Source organism: Pleurodeles waltl, chromosome 3_2 (genome assembly GCF_031143425.1).
Source record: "Pleurodeles waltl isolate 20211129_DDA chromosome 3_2, aPleWal1.hap1.20221129, whole genome shotgun sequence".
Taxonomy (NCBI): Eukaryota; Metazoa; Chordata; class Amphibia; order Caudata; family Salamandridae; genus Pleurodeles; species Pleurodeles waltl.
The window spans coordinates 5,148,102-5,170,314 of record NC_090441.1 but is presented as its reverse complement, the minus strand read 5'-3'; the positions used below and the strand labels follow the sequence as shown (position 1 = coordinate 5,170,314).

Genomic DNA, 22,213 nt, shown 5'->3' with positions numbered 1-22,213 from the left:
CAAATAGGCATGAAGGCATTGAATTTTGTTCCACAGGCTTCAACATCGATCTTATAAGTTTGAATTTAAAATCAGCGCCTTGATCTCAGTGATTCATTCCTGGCAATCCACAATGGTCAAAATACTTCCCCACAACTCTTTTGCTATGCTGGATACTTTCTGATCTTTGGTTGGAAAGGGCTGAGTGTTACATGGTGAAAAAAAAAAATCAAGGACTAACAAAATATTCTGGATCCCTTTTCTGCCCATTTCAACGGACATACAACTGTACGTTCCAGCTCTACTGTGACAGTACTTTTGAAATATCATTTTTAAGGTTACCTTGAGGAAGTTTTGCGAGTGCCTCATACCAGGTAGGGCAAATGAAATCGTCCCAATAAATTAAGGGTTTGGTATTTCTTTAATGCTCTGGTTTCTTGGTGTTCAATGCCTCAGCTGTCTGGAGTCATACAATTGTGCCTGCTTCAGATCTTCTTTTGTCAGTCTGGGTAATCCAGGCATTTTGAGATTTACCACATTATAGTATGTTTAACCTATTGTTTCTAATGTAACTCTCATGCAACCTCTGGTTCAGAGGCTGGCCACTGAAGCGGTTGTACATAAAATGTCTACAGGATATTATTCCTTACATCCTAACATCTCCTGACCACAATTCCTTCCAAAGAGTTGATATGAACTGAAGAAAAAAACTGAAGAAACCTGTTGCATAGACTTCAGACTGCTTGTTCGTGTGTTAGTTTTAGGGCCCATGAATACTCAAAAAACTGTTCAAATTACAGACTTATTATTGAGGTTTCCTTGCTATGTAATTTCAGTTGACAAGAACCATACCACATAATGCACAACGGCAAGGAGAACTCCCAGATGAATGTGACTACAGGTCAAGTAGAGACGCTTAGTGGAAAACCATGACTTGCATGGAAACAATGTATTTGCCAGACAAGATCAAGTTCCCAGGTGGGATAACCAACACTCACAGCAGCCACCTCATCAGGCTTGAGAAAGAAACTAAAACCCCAAACCTTCGCTTGCCATGCTACTAGGATTTTGGAACTTCATCCTCACCCAAATCCAACAAGCTCCCTCCCTCTTTCTCTTACGAAGGACCTGAAGACTCTTCAGCAACTCATATACCCTCCGGGTGCTGGACCCCAGCTTGTAATGCCCATTGGCCTGCTTGTCTCCCCATTGTCTTACTATTTCACTTTACCTCCCCCTTGTTTCCATCGTTGAACATGTCTATATTGCTTTTGGCTACTGTGCACTATATAAACAAATATCTCTTTGTTGCATTATGTCCCCACAGACTATGGGTCTGCTAAGGTAAAAAAAAGAAGAAAAAAAAACTTTTGTAACATAGTTCCCATGCACTTACTGTCACTCGTATGTGGCTTTTGGCCTCTCTCAGTTCCTGGCGCACCCCTTCAGTAAGCGCTTTCAAGGCATGCTTTGTGGAGCTGTAAAAATGAGATGTACTCCTGGTCTGGAAGATGTGGCCAAGGACACTAGAAAAGATGGAGCAAAAGATTTTTGGTCATCAATTAAGTCGGTATGTTTTCCATCTGCAAAAACAAACAACTGTGCTACTCGATTGTACTACAGTCAGGCCACCAGTAGGGTAGCTTGATGGCCTGCTTTACTCCCTTAAACAAACATATGCTGCCATATAAAACAAGCATTGGCAAAAGTGGTTTTTCCTATTTTTTTTTTTTAAAGGAGCAAAAGGATGAGGTGGTGAGAGGAGGCGAGGCAGAGATGAAAGGGACAAGGATGAGTGAGGACATGGGGAATAGATGGTAATGACAGAGTGGGGATGAGATGATGCCCGGGGGAGTGGGGATGAGCAGAGTTTACTGTGCCCATAGCAGCAGCCACCAGTGCGAAAGAGACAAAATGGAAGACAATGTGAGGAATATGCGAGCAGCCGGCAGGGATGGCGGGGAAGTGATAAGCAATGAGACAGGGTGGAGATGATGAGGCAGGAGGAGGTTTTGCTGGAGCAATAGGGCTAATGGGGTAAAGAAAGAGTGGCAGGAGATCGCAGCAGGAGGTGGATGGGAGCAACGGGGACCCAACACAGCAAAAAGGGAGGGTCAGAAGGGGCAATGAAATACGGACACACAAGAGAAAGAAGAAGTGCCAGACTAAAAAAGTAAATAAAATGCTATAAAAGATGAAAAAGGAAAAATTGTTTCCTGATGAAATGATCCAACTCAGCTAATCTAACAATGCTCAGAATAAAACATTCCTCTTGGCGGGACAAAGAAATAAATAGGAGCATCACCTATCAGGACTATAAAGCTGAAACAGACAAGAAAGGCTCCGAGTCATGTGCAGGGGAGGCCTGTAGCCCACTCTAAGCATAAGTATTGGTGATCATAGGTAGATAAAGAAGCCAGTGGCGAGGCCAACAACTGCAGAGAACATCTGGCATACAAGATCTTGAAAAAGATCCATCCACACTGCCTTACTTATACTCCCAGGGACCTGAGCAGTGACTACAAGAATATGCTCTACTACTGTGGCTGTCGCATCTAAGGAGTAGATCTAAGGAAAACAGGCGTAGTTTTATTGAACTGAATTTCCACCACTTATAAATATGAAAAACACCACTGGACAAACAATTATATTTACAGACGTGAATATCTAGAAAAATTATTACATTTGTTCTTCCTCGTAAAATCGTCCTACTCTCAACTGCCAAAAACATGTAATTAAATTAGCCTAATAAAAACCCTACTAAGGATCCTAAAAATGGATGACTTTATGCACACTATTTTGCCAGTTACATTCTGGCACCTATGTAACATGTTAATCATCAAGGATTTAGCAGTTTTGAATCAATGCACCTATAGAACCCGCCAGAGATGAATTTAGCCCACAATTAAGCTTTGCCATTAACTAATATGTGGTAAACTAGTTAAAGTAAAAGCAAGACAGGTGCTACGCTACGCCGCCTCTACAGACTGCAACAAAGTTGCTAGGGGACGGGAAGTGCCAAACGACAAAATGTCAATGTGCCTGGAGCTCTGGAAATCCCTGCACCTGACCTGGCCAGCAGAGTATTTAATGTTTTCAGTATGTTCTCTACCCGTTCTTCAGGTTTTTCCACATTGCACTGAATGTCACGTTGAGTGAGAGGGCACAAGGTTGACAGCCTCCATCTCTGGTTTAGAGTTACCCACGACTCCTGCTGTGACTTGCAGATCTGTTCTCTGTAAATTGCTGTTTGTGCAACATCGAATCGAGTATTCGCCTTCATAAGTACATTTATTTCTTGTTGATCTTTAGTAACTGTGACCAAGAAACACACGCTTGCTACACAACAGACCTACGCAAAACATCACACAGCGTAATATGCTAGCTGGCTGAAGAAAAGCTACCGCCAATACATACTTTATTTGTTTTTTTCAACCACAAAAGTACACGAAACGTATACAATACAAAAACATAATAAAAAGATAAAACAGCACCCTAAGCTCATAAGAACGATCATACAAACTGCATATGAAATCATAACCATCATATGCATTATAAATACTTAAAACAACAAAAATAGAATAAAATGCAGGGGCAGCTCGGCATAGCCATGCAAAACAGGGAAGGGGCAACCGGCAGCCTAAACATACTAAGACTGTAACCTGAGGAGCTGCCTGCCAATATCCGTGAACAATGAACAAGGAGGCCTTACGCAGACATCACCAATTGATACGCACCGTCAAAAGGACCCACTTCAAAAACCGCATCGACACCAACACCCACAACACCAAAAACTCTTCAGCATCATCCAAGATCTAACCACCCCGAAGGCATGCTCCAACAAACCCCCGCCATCACAGGAGCTCTGCAACTCACTCGCATCCCACTTCCATTGAAATATAGAAGAAATCCACAACAGCTTCAACTCCAAATCCCACCAGCTAACTAGAACACCTCTGAACCCCACGCTCCAAAAAACACCCACCTCCTCCACACCTGGACCCCGGTCAACACAGAAGACACCGCAAACACCATGGCCACCATCCACTCTGGATCTCCATCGGACCCCTGTCCACACCACATCTTCAACAAAGCCAACACCATCATCGCCCCCATCTCTGCCACACCATCAACAGCTCCTTCGAATCAGCCACCTTCCCAGAGAGATGGAAGCACGCAGAAATCAACGCCATGCTAAAGAAACCTAAGGCAGACCCTGACGATCCCAAGACCTACCGACCGATCTCCCTCCTCCCCTACCCAGCCAAGGTCATCGAAAAAATAGTGAATAATCAACTTCCCGGTTCCTGGAAGACAACAAGGCACTTGAGGCCTCCCAATCCGGATTCCGCAAAAACCACAGCACTGAGACCGCACTCATTGCTGCAACAGACGACATCAGGACCGTGCTAGACAAAGGAGAAACAGCAGCACTCATTCTCCTGGACCTCTCCGCAGCTTTCAACACAGTATGCCATCACATTCTCCGCACACGCCTCCACAACGCTGGAATCCGTGACAAAGCCCTGGACTGGATCTCATCGTTTCTCATGGACAGGACCCAAAGAGTTCGCCTCCCGCCGTTCCTAACAGAAGCCTCCAATATCAACTGTGGCGTCCCTCAAGGATCTTCACTCAGCCCCACACTTTTCAACGTTTACATGGCCCCCCCTCAGCGACATCGCATGAACACACCACATCAACATAGTCTCCTACTCCGATGACACTCAGCTCATCATCTCCCTCACGAATGATCCCACCACTGCTAAGGACAACATCCACAACGGACTCCACGCCATAGCCAGCTGGATGGAAGCTAGCCACCTAAGGCTAAACACAGACAAGACAGAATTACTCATCTTCGGCACCAACCCCTCAGCCTGGAGCGACTCCTGGTGGCCCACCTCCCTAGGATCTGCACCCTCACTCACCACCCACGCACGCAACCTGGGCGTCATCTTGGATTCCACACTCAGCATGACTCCGCAGATCAATGCCATCGCCTCTTCCTGCTACTACACCCTCCGCCTGCTCTGCAGAATCTTCAAGTGGATTCCCATCGAAACCAGGAAGACCGTCACCCACGCCTTGGTCAGTAGCCGATTGGATTACGAAACGCCCTACATGCAGGAATAACAAACAAACTCCAGACAAAACTGCAAAGAATCCAGAACGCATCCGCACACCTCATTCTGGACATTCCACGCTGCGACCACATCTCCTCCCATCTCAGAGACCTACATTGGCTACCAGTATCGAAGAGGATCACTTTCAAAATCCTCATCCACGCCCACAAGGCCATCCACAACACAGGTCCGACCTACCTCAACGACAGACTCACCTTTCACACCCCGACCCGCAACCTTCGCTCCGCCAACCAGGCCCTCGCCTCCGTTCCTCACATCTGCTGCACGACCACCGGAGGAAGATCATTCTCCTACCTCGCCGCAAAGACCTGGAACTCCCTACCACTCCACCACCGCCTGACCGGTGACCTTCTATCTTTCAGGAAACACCTTAAGACCTGGCTTTTTGACCATGCTTTGACATTTTCAACAGTGTGCTCCAAAATTGCACCACTGACTACATACCACACCCTTAACACTCTTCGACAGGACCGGCATGGATCATTTGCTATACTTGTTCTTCGTGTGATGTTTGGATTTTTCACAATCCCTGTGACTTCAGTAATGTAACATTGATGGTAGCACCCCCATTCTGAAAATTGTTACAGCACCATGGTACTGCTGCCAGGAGTGGCTTTATCCCTGAGGGCGGCCAATCTTTTTTGCCCCCCTCCCATATTGACCTCTTCGTCAGATTCTCTCACTCTGACCCGGTAAAAGTGCCCCTCATCGCTCCATAGCCACTCTCTCACATTTGTTTTAAAGTGCTGGTAAAGACTGGCTTTTCTAATCTACTCATCTATCCACATAAAATTCAGATCTGTTCTTTGCAACAGGTGTATTAATCCTCTGCACTACTTTATTGCGAGTCAAAACTGTCTCTAAAAAAAACTCTGATCTCTCTCTCCCTAGCAGGAATATTAGTCACAAGAGTTATCTTGACATTTTTATTGCAGCCTGAAAGCTGACACAAGGAACTCTGCAGCAGGGGCTTTTAAAATTGTGTTACTGCTAAACATAGCACTCCCCCCTCCTCCGCGGTCAGTACCCACCCTTCCAGGTCAGTGCCCACTGCAGCCAAACAGGTTGCGCCTCCCTAAAGCCGACCCGGACTGCTTTGATAGTCCTGGTCGTACGACTGACAAATGATCAAATGTGAATATGAGTCACCTTCAGCCAAATCTGGTTATTTAGCGAACAGCGCTTGGCTTGTGTGACTTGTCATTTTGCCTTTTCCTTCTTAAATATAAGTATATAAGTATTGGACTACAAGCCCAAGCAAGCAGCATGCTCCTTGGTAAAACACAGGGATGCTTGGTAGCAAAGGTGATCCTTACGACCTGGTGTTAGCTGGCAGCTGTGTGGGTGGATGGGGATAACACCACACCGGCTAAGGCACTTGTGTAGGGCTATATCATATGACGGGAGCCTGGAACACAGTTTGTTCATGATCATGCTTCAACTTCTGGGCAAGCCTCCTAGAAAACAATTGTACCTCTGCTTTACCATTCTTTACGTTTCTGGCTGGTAAAGCCAAGGCACTCTAGGTTGCAGCTTGCCTGTGCCATATACTCCTTGAAGGGAGATAATCTCGAATGCCTCAACCTGCAGCCCTGCCAAGTTTAGTAGGTCCATGTGTAATGAGCTGATCCAGTCCAAGTTTTTAGGTCGAGCGCGCAAGCACTCTGACCTGTGTATCTGTCGAAGCTTTTAACCACGCCCACTGCACGCCCATCACTATCACTCGCTCGTGCGCTTGCCTTTCAAAAATCCTTTATCATCATTGGTAAATGCTTTAAGTTTGTCCCTCCTTGGGGCAGTTTGATTACCGCCTTGGACATCGAACCTGTTACATGGATAGTTGCACGTTTTCTGATACATTTGACTATGAGCAAACGTTTTTCCTTTTGTCTCACTCCTTCGCACTCATGCTCAGGGCAGCCGTGGCACTCTGAAATGGCTAACTTATGTCAACTGTTTTACTTTTCATTTTCAATTTAAGTGACAAGAAAAGTCCAGTTAGGGATTTATAACGTTAGCAGCTATAACTTGAGCAAACACGAGACCCATTGCATTGCAAATGCTAGTTTTCTTTGACTTTTGGGACTTGTAGTCTTAGTTATTACAGTATAATATGAAACAGGACTGCAAGTCCCAGAACTCAAATAAAGATTTTTTTAAAACTGGACTGAAGCCGCACATCACCCATGTACCTGGGAAACGTGGGAGCCACGCCTCGTAAGATGGAGAATCACTTCTAGGGAGCACAAAAAATATTGTGTGTAATAGCTTGTTGTAAACTCAAAACATAAATAATACTTGTAGAGACCCAGCTGCCTAGTTTTGCTTCACCCTACAATTCCTGCCTCTTTGTCGTATTCCTGCAGGTTCTTTTCCATCCCTCCTTTCTCACTTTGTCAGTGTTTCTCTATATTTCTTTTATCTTTTTTCACCTTTTTATGCCTTTCTCTCACTAGCGCTGCATGAAAGTCTGATGGCGAAAACCAATGCCGGTCTTCAAAGTGAGAGCCGCTTCCCACGAGGGTTGGTATTGGAGACAAAAAAGTGTCCCACATTTGCAAATACGCAAATCCAGGTCGTTTTTAACTTGTAAACTTACACTGAATAGGCGTTTTGCAAGGTACGGCAAACTGCATGGATTTGTGCTTGCTGCAGGCAATGCTTGTGGTATTATCAATCAAATAAACAGTAAACACCGGCGTAGAAGACATAAAACAGGCCCACTAACAGCCAAAAAAAGACCCACCCATCCTGTCAGACCAGCGTTTGTGGATCCGCCATATTGCCCTATATGTCAGTCCTACCCTGCTCCCCACCCCCTGCAAACACAGGCATTTCTTAAGAACTACCAGGTGTGAGCTCAACCTGTCAATAACCCATTCAGTGCACTTCAATGTACCCCGGAGGCTTCTGTCCTTAAACACTGGTATTTCACAGGTATTTCTATGCGTTGCTAGCAGCTCCATTTTCACGTTTCTAAAGTGGTCATTGTGTCCCCACCCCTCAAATGTCTTTTTGGTGTGTTTACATAAATACAACTTACATTTTAATGGCAGTCCATCAAGGCCTAGCTATATGTTTGCCTATTTAACATGGTTTACCCCCATACCACCATGTGGCTGTAACACCAGTTTTACAGCGGAGGCGCAATTTTACACATAGTTATAGTAAATGTAATGAGAAAATCATTTTGAAAAGTTGAAATTTAAATTAAAAGGTTATAACACAAGCAATTACAATAGGCAAAACAGAATAGGGTTGCACAACTTTGGAAACAACCTGTCTGTGTTAAACCTAATTATTGTCACATATTGCCGGAACGGCTTCCCTCCATTTTACATCAGATCTGTCACGTGATACGCTCAGCACAGTCTGCCTTTCTAGCCTGAAGCATGTTGCATTAAGAAACATTTAGTTTTGCTATAAACATTCACACTATAGCCTTAAAAATTCCAGCATGCAGAGTAATGCTGGCTACAAAGCCATGACTAGCTGAGGGTGTCACACATGGCCTGGCACACTGTCCAGCTATTAAAGGAGATTTTGTGGTCATTCAAGTGAACATATGACTCATTTTGTTCGACAAATAATAAATGTAATTACTACATACATTGATTAAAAAAAAAAAAAACATACATTGGTAGTTTGCTGCTTCACATGTAGGCCCAGCCTTAGGCTTTTATGTGATGACATATTGATTTCTGGGCATTGTAGTCTTTGCTTCTACTGCAAATAACTAGACTTACTCACCTAATGGAACCCGGCGACAAGACATGATTTACTAAACTCTTGTCCCTTCGGACCTTTGTACAATGACAGTTTACAAACAGTAACACAAAAGAATACAATCGTGTTGGCCACTGCGTCAGCTGAAACTAAGAATATTGTGCCTGGTGGCATAATCAATTTCGCTCAATAGTGCAGGTTTTCTGGGATGGCAAGGTCTTTTAATGGGCCTGCTACTCTGGAACATAACACCTCAAGCGGTAAATAGTTTAAAATGTTGGAGAGGGTACAAACTGATGGGGGAACCCGACAATCTGAGTTTGTATCTTCAGAATGGGATGGGCCTAGCCAGGATTGGATTGGGGCCACAATTAGGCCCAGGCAGTTAAAAAAAAAGTGGCCCACATGCGCAGATCGCAAACTTTCGGAAAACACTGTTTAGTTAGGAGCATAGCGCTAATGTTCATAAACATTTGCGGTACTAAAAGTATTTTAAACCTTATAGGGCCTGTAACTTTTGTCAAGACTAGAAACAAAATTATTCCACATTATTCTCTTGGGTTTTCTAGGAATATTTCTCACCCTGAGAGTCCTCTTCATCCTTAGGCCTTTTACACTCACCCATGGCTTTCAGATATGTGCAGTACTTTTACACTACTTAAGAGAGGTCCTGTAGTGTTCAGAGACTGGTAAAAGGCACATTGTTATTTTTTTTTTTACTTGCAGGTATCATCATGCGTAAGTTCTAACAAATGGAATGATGCTAGTGTATAAGTACAAAAATAAATATGCATAGTGTCACTTTCCACACACTTTTATATAGCATAATCTTGACACAGGAGTGTTGGGGAGCTTTACAAAAGCACCAGATAACAATACAGAAGGTCTGATTAATTTATTTGGAGGCTCAGGTGAATGATGTGATTTGCCCAGGATCACAGGATGCTGAGCTGATGCTGGGACTTAAACACGGTTTCTCAGTTTCAAAGTCCACTAAGGCCACAACCTCTCCCTGTTGACTGCAGGAGGATATGGGGCAGGCAAAGAAGAACAGCAAAGACTAATTTATCTCACCCTGTTCCACGGAGGGGAGGGGACAAAAATAAACTGCAGAGTTCCCTCCCTGCCTCCTACCAACCCCCACTACCCAACTCTCAGGTCCTCCCCCCGCCCCAGTCCTCTGCAAAGCAAGTGGTAACTGCTTACCATGGGAAGCTCTGTCACACCTGGAGAGAGTTGGAGGGGGCATCCGGAGCAGCCCATTGTCATTCAGCCTATGACAATTAGCCGGCTGCCTGACATCATTTGATGGAGACAGGTTCAGTATTTGCATATAAAAGCTAGTATAACAGGCTTTCACGGTGTGCACTCGGTGGCGCCTCAGAGCGCCAAAGCAGGTTGCACTGTTAGACAGACCGAAAAAACGGCCCATTAACTGGCCTCAGGCACATCGGCCGATGCCTGACTGCCCACTTGCCAATCCGAGACTGGGCCTAACTTAACTTTTTGGTAAAGAGCCAAATCAGGCTAGAGTGCAGTTGGAAACATCTGATATCGTCATTACTCTGTCCAAGATGACCAGGCAAACAGCAGTGTCTAAGGGCTTCAATAGGTACAAATGATCTTGAGAAATTAACAAGCTAATATATTCTATCTTTCTACTTTAACCTGATTGCAGTGTTTTATGGGAACCATCTGTAGGTGTAGCAAAATGGTAGACTTGTGTGATTTAAGCTAGTGCAGGGCAGAATACAGCTCAGACATATTGCAAACATGCTTCTGTCCACTTCGAAACAACTTACAGAAGAGTACTGTGATCTCTTTATGAGAATCGAGACAACTTTATACTAATTTGTCCTCATTTATATGACTGTGATTGATTTGAAATTGCACCTGTTTCAGTGGTACAAGCGACTTAATATTTTACTCAAAAAAATCTGGTTTGGTATTCACCAGACCATGAAAAGTACAAAACAGGACACAAGCATCACAAAAAAGACAATACCTAAAAAGAGCTCCACAACACATATGTATTGTTAACACTGCACACAAAAGTAGAAAGGAATGTAAATAAAAACTGATCAGACTGATGACGAGCTGTAATCCACTTACCTTTCGCAGTATCAGCGCATTATATTACGGCATTGCAGTAGGGTGCATATGTCACACAGTGAAACAAAGAATAGCAAATAAAGTATGAAAAAAAACGTATGGGAAATTAAATCCAAAGATAAAAAGGGAAGAGGAAGAAAGGAGACATTCCATGCTGTGGTTCGAGTTTAGAGGAGCCATATTTTGATTAAAGGAATGTAGGGTGGATTTACAACATGAATAGAAGAATGGGGAAAGGAGGATAACCCCGCATAAACATTTTGGGAAAAAAATAAATTACACAAAATGGATCTAACACAAACCATGCAAAAAAAACTACACTTCGAGAACAATACAATAAATCGAAATTTAATTTCTAATATCTGTTTTTGAAAAAGGCTCTATTTCTTCACAATAATTTTTTCCTACTCTCCCTGTTGCATTCTGTATTTTCTAATACAGATCCAAAGCCAGACATTGCTTTACGTAAACCACATCATTTTCATGTTGTAACAAAAAATAGTTCTATTTAGAGACCTTGAATGGTACTTGGATGACAAAAAAAAGTTTTTTAGAGACCTTGAATGGTACTGGGAGCTAGGTTTGAGATATATCAAATATCTAAAACGACGCTCGAGCTAGAATATACTCCCACAAAAAGTTGGGATAAAAAGTTCAGATATTTAGGAGCTACACACGAGAAAACATACGTTTCATTCACGGCCTTAAAAATGGAAGACTGTGTTTGGAGTTGGCAGGTGTTTTTACTGGTTACCTTTTCTGTATTATCGTGTGAAAGGGAGAGATTTTCACCTTGCTTTAAGCGCGTGAAACACATGACTAAAACAAGAAAACATTAACCCTCGATTCGTGCAACCTTGCTGAGCACGTGATCGGAGCATGAACCAGAGAGGAGGAGGAGTGTGTGTGTGTGTGTGTGTGCGCGTGGGTGAGTGCGTGCAAGAACACGCCTCGGGAAATATTCCAGTCTTCAAAATTAGCAGGCACAAGGGAAGTACATGTATGGAGCCGCAGACAGTCTTCAGTGCACCCCGAGACCAGAGCAGGCACAGAACTGGTTCAGTTACCCGGCCAGCTGCCAGGTACAAGTACATGTTTTGTTGTCCTGCCAGAAACACTGCAGTAGTGATGCCAAGAAGAAATTATACTGCAGAATCCCAATTTACACCGGTTTTCGTGATGAAGGTTGAAGGTCATTCACACACTGAAATGGTACTGAAGCTGCCGGTGGAGACTTATCGATCCGTTCTTCTCCTCTTGAATCATATTGATAATTCCATTAGAAGTGTTTTCCAAAAAAACAAGATGAAACAATACACCCTGGGTCCCTGGGACAACAAAATGACGTTCCTTCAGGAAGCAACAGCCTGCGATCCAACCCCGGCCAACTTTCTAATTCTGAAATGTAATTATCCCTTGGGTGTGCATCTCGACATTGGCATTGTTAAATGCCTTCCTTCGTGGGCAAATGCATTATTGACAAATCACAAGGTGCTCTCTAATGTACCAATAATTATGTTCGGTCCAAGAAATGCAGCACTCAGTTTCCAACATTACACACTGTCCAGCTCAGTGCGAAACCAAGGGTAGCCCAGGAAAAACAAAATGTGTTTATTTTTGCCCCTTCCACCTAGAGCGGAATGTGAAATGAGAGAAGTAATATTCATTCTGATGGAATACCTCCAGTACTTTTAAGTAAATGTGCATAAATTGCGATCATGCGACAACAGTGTAATATTCTGCTGAAAGCTGAGAAGATAACCAGAGAGGCGTCACGAGGAAGAAGGTAGTCAGGATCCTGCAAAGAGGATTGAGGGTGTAGGAGCAACAAAGTGAAAACCACCAACCACATGTACCGAAAAGAACTTCCAAACCCCGAGGGAACTTCAGAGGATAAAAACAAAGGTGCAGGGACGGGAGGCTTCTGAACGAACTTAAGCGACAAGTGGGAACAAGCCAGACAATATGAGGTATCCTCAGCGTCCTAAATGTGCTGCTGCTCAATGCACCACATAGGTCTTGCAGCTGGACAAACCCTGTGAGAGGCCCTACCCTGCTGCACCACCTGACTAAAACAAATGTGCCAGGACCAAAAACTACAGAGAAAAACCCACAGACATGAGAAGACCCTCATGTGGACGTCCTATGTTCTCTGGATGAATGCAGGCAGACCCTGACAACCCCCCCTTGCACTATAGGCAAGTCGGAGTTCCTCCTGTCTCTGCAACAGGAGAAGGTAGGATGTATGATGTACAACCTGCTACATAGTTGATTTAACACAGTTCAGCAAACATACTACACATTCGCTTGGCACAGCCACATGAAACTAGCTTGTATCAAAGCTATATATAAGAAACACAAGGCCAATCTTTGGATCAGAAAACCCAATTTCTATTTATTCAGTCTCCAACTTTCTCAAACACCTGTTACCCTCCACTCCACTGCACTCTTCATGCATCATCCAACTACCCCAAAAACGTTCAAACTTCCAGACATATCGACTTAATACACTAAGGTTCTATCACGAGTTTGACAGACGGAAAAGCTCGTACGCCAAGCTCCAGACAGGGTGTCCGCCGCCCACGTGGTATTAAGAGTCTCCTGCTAGGTCAGCAGGCGGAAACCTGAGTTTCCGCCCACTGGCCTAGCGGGAAACAGGCTACAGCATTTTCTCCGGCTTGTAATCGAGCCGGTGGCAATGCTGTAGCCTGCAGTGAATGTTGTGAGGGTGCTGACCAAGGGGGCCCTGCACTGCCCATGCCCGTGGCCCCCTACATCCGTTCTCCACCAGCCTTTTCATAGCAGTGTTACCGCCATGAAACTTCTGGCAGAGAACGAGGTCATAATCCCCAGGGCAGCGCTGCTCTGGCCGATTAGGACCGCCACCATCCTCTAGACCACCCGGATCTGAGATCCTGGCGGTCTGACCGCTAGGGTTGTAATGTGGCAGTCGGACCGCTGCATAGGCGGAGGTCCAGACCGCAACACTCGTAATCGGGCCCTTAATGCCATATGCGTCCAAGAACCAGATGGACATTGTTCATCTGCTCTTGCTAGTAATTACATTTTGATGTAGTCTTGAGAGCAGGAAGTAAATATTAAGAACTGCTTAATTTCACATAGTAAAGGTAATACAAAGTGCCTCTCAACAATGTTAGATACAACAATTTAAAGCATGTTTAATTCATTTCATGGCTCTTTCACATAGGTACAAGTATGAGATAATAATCTATCAACTTGATATTTGCTTTAAGTACTATTAGAACATTCAATAATGGAATTGTGAATTTAGTACACATTTTCCCCATATGTTGAGATCTGACAAAATACAAAGGCCCTCCAAAAAGAAGAATCAAAACATACATCAATAAAAACATCCTCTTCTCGTTTGGTTATATCTTTTAGCACTATTTGGTAGTGGGGGCAAGAAAAGACAGAGCTACCTGCCAGTAACAATGGCTCGTCTGCATACATATCTTTCACAGATCTCTGTGCTAGTAATATCCCATCCCATTAGTGGGGTGGACAGAGAAACACTTTTAGGCAGCACTTTTTAAAACTTCTTTTTGTAGAACAAATATCCCAACAGTGTCACTTGCACAAACTGTCAGAATGTGCTTACCTTTGTGCCGGTACTGCGTGGAGACACACTACTCCGAATCTCCTGAACACATGTATCCCTGAGTGAAGACGAGAAGGACTAAATGTCCCATTCTCTCAGGAGACTTCCAAATGGTGGCAGCCATCTTGAATTCTTAGAATATAGGTACTTAAAGGTCTATAGTGAACCTTACTAGGCAATATTTATACAGAAAGCGTGCTGTTTAAAATTTTGAAATACGTGTAACCTGGTATTCTTGGAAGTCGACAAAAGACACCTCTGGAATCAGAGAAGTATTTTAGTGCAACATTCATGTAAGACTGTAGATTTGCACTTGAATACTATTTCCTCATTGATGGTTGTGAACTCTTACATTGCACTCTTGTTGTTTACAGCAGGGGTCGTCCACTAGGATTACAACACGTATGCAGCACTTTGTTTGCACAAGGAGTCATCCATTAGTATTAAGAAAGTATTGCTCTTGTATTCTTTCTGCACAGTGAGTCAGTGCAATCTTCTTTTGCACAGATATTATATTGTTATTAGAACACGTCACGTTATCAACCAGTCACATTGAACATAATCTTAGCCACAAAAGGCTATCACATTTTATTTAAATTCAAACTTCATTCCCGAATAGCAAGTTGGAAATACAAAGGGTTTCAGCAAATACCAATGCTCCTGTAGTGTAGGTCAAGGGCACCTCTGCAGCCAGGCAGTGTGATGATATCCAAGGTGTCTGTTTTTCTCTTGCTCCACTTTCCTTTACCCCAGGTCTACTCCTAACCTACACGTGGTTTGTGTAAGGTTTGCAGTGGGTTTAAAGAAGTGTGGATGCTTTCACCACTCCCACTGGAACTGGACCGCAAGCTTAGAGACTAGCCACTGTGGTCGAGAATGCCTAGACCACGTTATAATTCAAACCTATGTGATGGATTCAGATACTACGCTATTCCAAACTTTAAAATATTTTTATGTGGTATGCAAGTTACAAAAGATACGTTCATTAAAAGTCTGAAAATATGGCCTTGCTGCTAGATTCAAATTCAGTGCAATGCAACATACCTATCCATTAGCAGCACTCATAGGTCTAGCACCACCCAAGAGACTTACAGGAAATCCAAAGACTGATTCATTAATCTGTGTCAATTGCTTGTTTTGAGTAAGAAAAAAGTATATCCAAATGACAACGTTAAAGTAGCTTTTGTTTGGTCGTACTCAAGAGATAAAGCTGACAATTAAAGTATTCCATTAGTGGAACCTATTGATCCATTGTTGTACAATTTCTATGTCATCTGTAAATAAATGCAGGCATTCGTTGGTAGTCCCTTACTCTGTCACTTGATAATGAGTTAACTTTGAAACAGGGCAATCAAGATTTATTAAGATATCTAACCACCTTTAATTTTTTATTGGTAGGGGTGGGTTGGCTTGATGAGAAAATATTTTTTTTTTATCAGGGTTTAGAAAGCACATTAAAAGATATATTGACCTTTGTAATCCACACTCCTATTAAGTGTGCTGAACCCATGCATTTGTAGTACTGTTACAGCATTGTGTATGTGAATACCACTCAGTATAAAATAAGACTGAGACTAGAGTATTACCAGGACACCCAAAATGAGAATGGAGCAACGAATTAGAACCCCAAACCTATGCAATAAGGCAGAACCTAAGGCCTAATTTCAAAAGTAGATAAAAAATATACAGAAATTGTGTGCGTGCCCTGGAAGTTCCATCCATGTGGGGAAAGACTGTTGGACTAACCCTAAGATATCTAAGAATCTAGAACTGATAATATCACACCTAGAAAAACAGTAGGGGTTGGAAACATTTGACTCTTCAACAAGAAAAGGAGCTGCCTTGTTAGTAGTAGGATTTAAATCAAATTCGAACAGGGCAGTGAACACCATGCGGTTATCAGTCTCACGTGATTAATCCAATAAAAATGTGGCTAGTCGGGTGGACAGGAAAACATTGCTTCAGGATGATTAGATTCAGGAGCTCCATGGAACTATTCAAGTTTATTAAATCATTAAAGGAATAATTGATTAAGAAGTGAGCTCCTAAACCAGTTAGATAGAAGATGGTCCTACTTTTGTCTTTAGGGCCTGTACATTTTCAAACCAATATGATTTCTGCGGTCTGTTCTGGAAGTCATCATGAAAAGCTTTGTTTTGATTTGATTGATGCACTGCTGTTTACTATTATGTTTTGGACGCCTTGGTAATGTCACAATCCCAGTATTCACTGGGTAATGAGAACGCTACAACGGATTCTGATTATTGTAGTAATCAGTCATGAATGTCAATTCACCAAAATGGTAGGAGTACCGGGAGAGACATCACATGCCATTTGACCCTTACTTTCATTCACACTACATATACACAACCATTCACACAAATTCAAGCTCTCTCTTACGTAAACACACTCACTTGGAAGCACGCACACACCCTGCAGGGACTACCTCCTACAAGGACTGCATTTAGATTGAGGACACAGCTGTATTGTAATGTGACTGGAAGACAACAAAACTATTTTTCAAATTATGTGTCATGCTAAATGTTGTTTGATTGTTTCACATATAAGTTTGTAATATAATTGTGTGTATAATATAACCGTATTATGCTGCTCGATACAAACATGGATGGTGGAGATGGTATACAAGACTATGGACTACTTACTTTCTGAAGTAGTTTTACAAGGAACTTGTTTGTTTAAAGGAATTTTTTGTTTTAGCCTTGGAGTCATTAGTATTCTCTGGTTTGGCAATGAATTTTTGATTATTGGTCCCACTATCACTCTATTTTACACATGTGTATTTATGTTATGGCCCAGTTGCAGTGGGGTTATGTGGGCATACCCCTGAAGTTTTCTATACACTTCAATAAAGTGAGCACAGATTTTTGCACATCATATTATGTTATTAATTTACATAGACTACCACCAGGTTGTAATAACTGTGAGGGGATCTTAATTTAAAGGGGCTCTTTATTTTTCAAAACTCTGTATTGTGTAAAGAAATAGTTATGAAAGGTCATCGGTCTACTGGTTAACATACCTAGACAGACAGGCAGACATAAGACTGCAGGAATGTAGTATACAAAGCGTCGAGCATTGTTACAAGAAGGAAATTCCAGTGAGACTTTGTAATTAGCAGAATTAACACACACTCAGGAAACGGACTTGCACTGGAATATAATTTCTGGATTTCTTTATTAAGGATTGTGAAAGCTTGTATTGCTCTTGTTTATTTTTCACAAGGAGCCACCCATTAGGATTAAGAACTCTATATTGCATTGCCTTATTTCTAAACGAAGAGTCTTTTTTCTCAAGATCAGTCTTCGTCTTCCCTCACGAAGAGCACAATTTATGTGTAACCCCGGATGACATTGTAAAAATGCACTATTTAGGTCGTGTTTTTCATTGTTGTGTACATCTTAAATGCACTTTTTCGCAGTGTTTCCTATAATTTCAGGGGGCTAACTTTTTACTCGAGCCCTCTCTGCCGGTGCTGCTGAATGCTAGGTTTGCTGAATCCCAAACCTGTCTATTCTTGCTTTAACCTCATGGCTCTTTCATCCATCGCCATACAATTTAAGTCACCAAGAATGAGTGCCAGTGCACGCCAGCTGAAACCACCGGCACACATTAAGCATCGCTCATTCTCTGAAACACCTGTTCGCTTGTCTGGTTCATGCACAACAGAACCTTTAATTAGAAATGACAACTGCTTTTGTAGAACCATGGCACTCTCTCTCTCTGGGGGATTTCAAATGTAAAACTAGAGACTTACAGAAAGACCGAATTTTCATAGTTATTAAATGTTACCACTTTTTAAATTAAATGTTAAAGCTAATTAGTAGCTTCTAGCCATCAACGAATGCCACATTTCCCGCAATAATCAATTCGGTCTTCAAAGGAAAATGCCCAAGTAGAACGCAATTATAAAACCGGGAAGAAACACTACAACGGAAAACTATCCGTAATAAAATAATTATGTTGAGGGGTTTTGGCTATGGCCACACCTTGTGAGGAAAAAAGGCTGCAGCAAATCCACAGCCTCTGAATGGCCTTCTTGGGAGTGGTTCAGTGTTTAATGTCTGGAGAAATTCCAGTAGAAGAATCAAAATGCAATGTGTTTTTTAAGATGGATGACTCTAAAAGAGGAGAGCACAGGCAGTGTTTTTATAGGCGCACCCAACATCCTTGAGTTCACAGCAGAAAGATGTTAAGTAAAGTCTCCAAATCTCGGTCTACAGTGTCTGCAAGGTGAATGGAAGTTTCATATTTAAAACGTGTGGCTCATTCGAACAACTAGAATTTCCACATTTTCCACGTAACGTCCTACATTCAGTACTTAATTTAGAAATAAAAATGTGCCGGTGCCCAAAGCTTGCCTCTGAAACACGAGGCTGCTGCAATTTAATGTGCGAGCAAAGAATACTGAGGCAGCTAATCCTGAAACCATCTCGGGGCCTCTTTAATCCATTTACAATCAATCAATCAGGAATTTGTAAAGCGCACTACTCCTCACCCATGAGGGTCTCAAGGTGCCAAGGAGGGCAGAGGGGGGCAATGGTATCAGGGGGGAGTGGGGAGGGGGGGGAGGTGCTGCTACTGCTCGAACAGCCAGTTCTTGAGAAGTTTCCTGAAGGTAAGGAGGTCTTTGGTCTGGCGCAGGTGGATGGGAAGAGTGTTCCACGTTTTGGCGGCGAGGTGCGAGAATGATCTACCGCCGGTTGTAGTTCTGCAGACGTGTGGGACGGTTGCGAGGGCGGCAGAGCGGAGATGCCGGGTTGGGGTGTAGGAGAGTTGTCTGTTGAGGTATTCTGGTCTGGTGTTGTGCAGTGCTTTGTGAGCGTGGGTTAGGAGTTTGAAGGTGATTCTCTTGTTGGCTGGGAGCCAGTGCAGGTTTTTCAGGTGGTCTGATGTACAGACACTCCCTGCCCCTTCAGTTCACCTTGCAGCTTTTCTGCTGTCTCCATTTGTGATGTTTTTTCGTTTTGCTCGCAGGAAATGCTTGAGGCAGAAGAATAAGTACCAGCCTTCAAAAATAAGTGCCAGTGCCCCGCACTGGAAATCACAGGCCCAAATTAAGCACTGCTTACATTTATTCTTTCAAGTGTTGTTTTTTGAAACATTTTCTACATAATTGTATTCAAATGCTTATTTGCAGTGCAAGTATTACACCCCCCAAAAAAGTTAAACCCTGCCAGATTAGCTAATGGGCATAGTGATCGATGTTCCCGCCAGTAGATCTTCAGTCGCAAGGGAAATGCAGAGCTGGCGGGAGAGGCAAGCAGATGAAAACACACAGAAATGAAACAAACTCATTTAGGAATCTGCGTGTGACTAAAACACAACAAAATTCTGTTTTGACACTTACTCGCAGAATATTTTCATTCACATTCTGATGTTTCAAGCTAGACTTCCGTTCTCGGCACCATCTGCTAGTCTTGAAAACATTTTCTTTGTTAGTTCTGCCATATGTCACGCTGGTCTCTCGTTAATCTGCTTCTAATTTTGTACCTTCTTTTACCACATTATTTTTGATATTGTGTTGCTCTTGTTCAGGAAGAGAACTCTGGAATTTTGTTTAGAATACCGTTATTATACCATGATGTTACCTAAAATGACGTAGATTAGTTGCTTATCAGGGCTAATTAACAAAAGTCAAATCAAGCCCTTTAACCTCCCAGACTTCTAAGGGCACTCACTCTTATGGCACCCTTAAGCACCTCAGCAAGTCCAAAATGCACATGTAAGATTGATGCTTCAAACTGATGGTTCACTGTGAAAGGTTTTTCAGTATCTGACCCTGTTGGGGAGGGGGCGGTTAGAAGGGGTACCAAGGGGAAGGCAGTGGTTATTGTGCCGCAACCCTGGGGTTTGAAGTCGTTTGCCACAGATGTCCCAAGGCCCTTCCTACTACAGTGCTGAAACCTGGCCCAGGTACAACCACGTGACTGTCAGAGTATGCCAATGGAGGTAGGTGGAGGGTGCTTGACCTCAGCTCTCAACAATCAATTCATTTTACCAATCAGAATACCTCCCTATTGTTGTTTAACTTCTTCAAAGGTCTTCTTTGTAGAACAGTAACGAACATTATATACGTTTTTATGAACAATATTAAAAATATCATTGAACTGTCATAATTACAGAATTAAACACAACCTCCAAGTAGAAGGGGTGTTATTTTCACTGTTTTGTGTTCTTTCCTCGACCTACACATTAAAGTTACACTTCGAAAGGAAATCGTGCTGTATGTGCAGTGGAACGGTTCCAGGAACTCTGTTCCAGATTGATCTTAACTTTAACAGCGAGATCGCGTTCTTGGTAGAACAGTTTCCATTCCCTATAAACCTGTTAAAACTAGAACAGGTTACTACTATATGTAAGCAGCACATGGTCTTCTAGTTCACAAGATCATTTTTGTTTTAATGTAGCATGCACGTTTAGTTCTCGTCTGACACCATAACATTTCTTGCAAATGAGACAAGCCACAATCAAAGACTTTGCTTCAAGGCGCTTCTTTCAGCAGTATGGTAGAGCATGTGTTCCAACAGAAACAGCATATCACAGTTGTAATTTTTCACTCAGTGGCTTTGCTATGGTATCATGGAAAGCAAGGAAACATCACTCTCGGAGACAAGTTTAAATGCAGCACATCAAACGTGAACAATCTACACATTGGGTATCTATCTAATCTGCCATATCCAAATCTAATATAATCTGGTTTTGTGCAGATTTGGGGTTCACCAACAGAGCATCCATTTGGGAAGGCAACTTTATTCTAGAGATAGAATGAATGCTACAGACTTCAACAGAGCACTTAATCTCGCTGTTTAAATCTCCACAAAGTTCTCAACCAACCACAATTCTATTCTTATCTGTGGTAAATCACAGTAGGTCTAGATGCACCAATAACAGTGCTTCTGTTTCCAAGTTCTTTTGCCTACTGAGGTGTTCTGGTGTGGTGAGAGGCATTCTTATTTAGAAAAACAGGTACCAGTTATCGCCAGGCAAGATATTCATGTGTATTATGGTCTATGCCACTAAAGTGCAGCAGTACATGGGCTATCTATGATCCTTGTGGAATCTGCAACCAGGCCATATGTTACGGAGCTACGGACCACACTAATGTCTTTGGAATTTAATTATTTACCAAAGTATCAGTGAGGGCACATTACTAAGTTGGCAAAAATCACCATGCCCAAGGCTTTACTATAATAACAAATAATGTTTGATTGTGTAATTCAATAGAATTCACCCCAGATCAACTTTTCTAACATCATAAACTAACAGCATACTGACTTCATATAAACCAGGTGATTGCCACAACAGGAGAACACTATAAAAACAATCAAGGTAATCTAAGATGAAAACATACATTAAGTAATGCAAAAATGTCTTTGGGTATGAAGACTATGCCCAGTATCACAACAAGACCCTCCAACATGATCTACCAGGCATGGACATCTGAAGAGAACCACAATGAAAGAATGAGAAACTAAGTAGTTCAGTGCAATCAACAGTGGAAAAATACTCTTATAGACATATGGCTTACTGAACCCTCAGAGGGATGGGAGGAGCAGAAGTAAAGACGATTATGTTACCGTACGGAGTTTTGTTTCGCTCTTCTGCC

At 42.6% G+C, this 22,213-nt stretch overlaps 1 protein-coding gene across 1 annotated transcript in view; it reads right to left on the bottom strand.

Annotated features, from left to right (window-relative positions):
- DHRS11 (dehydrogenase/reductase 11) overlaps positions 1-22,213 on the bottom strand; it is a 352,716-nt gene that overhangs the window by 63,199 nt on the left and 267,304 nt on the right. Inside the window, exon 4 of the mRNA XM_069226557.1 lies at positions 1,376-1,505. Within this exon, the coding sequence (XP_069082658.1) occupies positions 1,376-1,505 (130 nt within the window). The remainder of the gene's footprint in view (positions 1-1,375; positions 1,506-22,213) is intronic.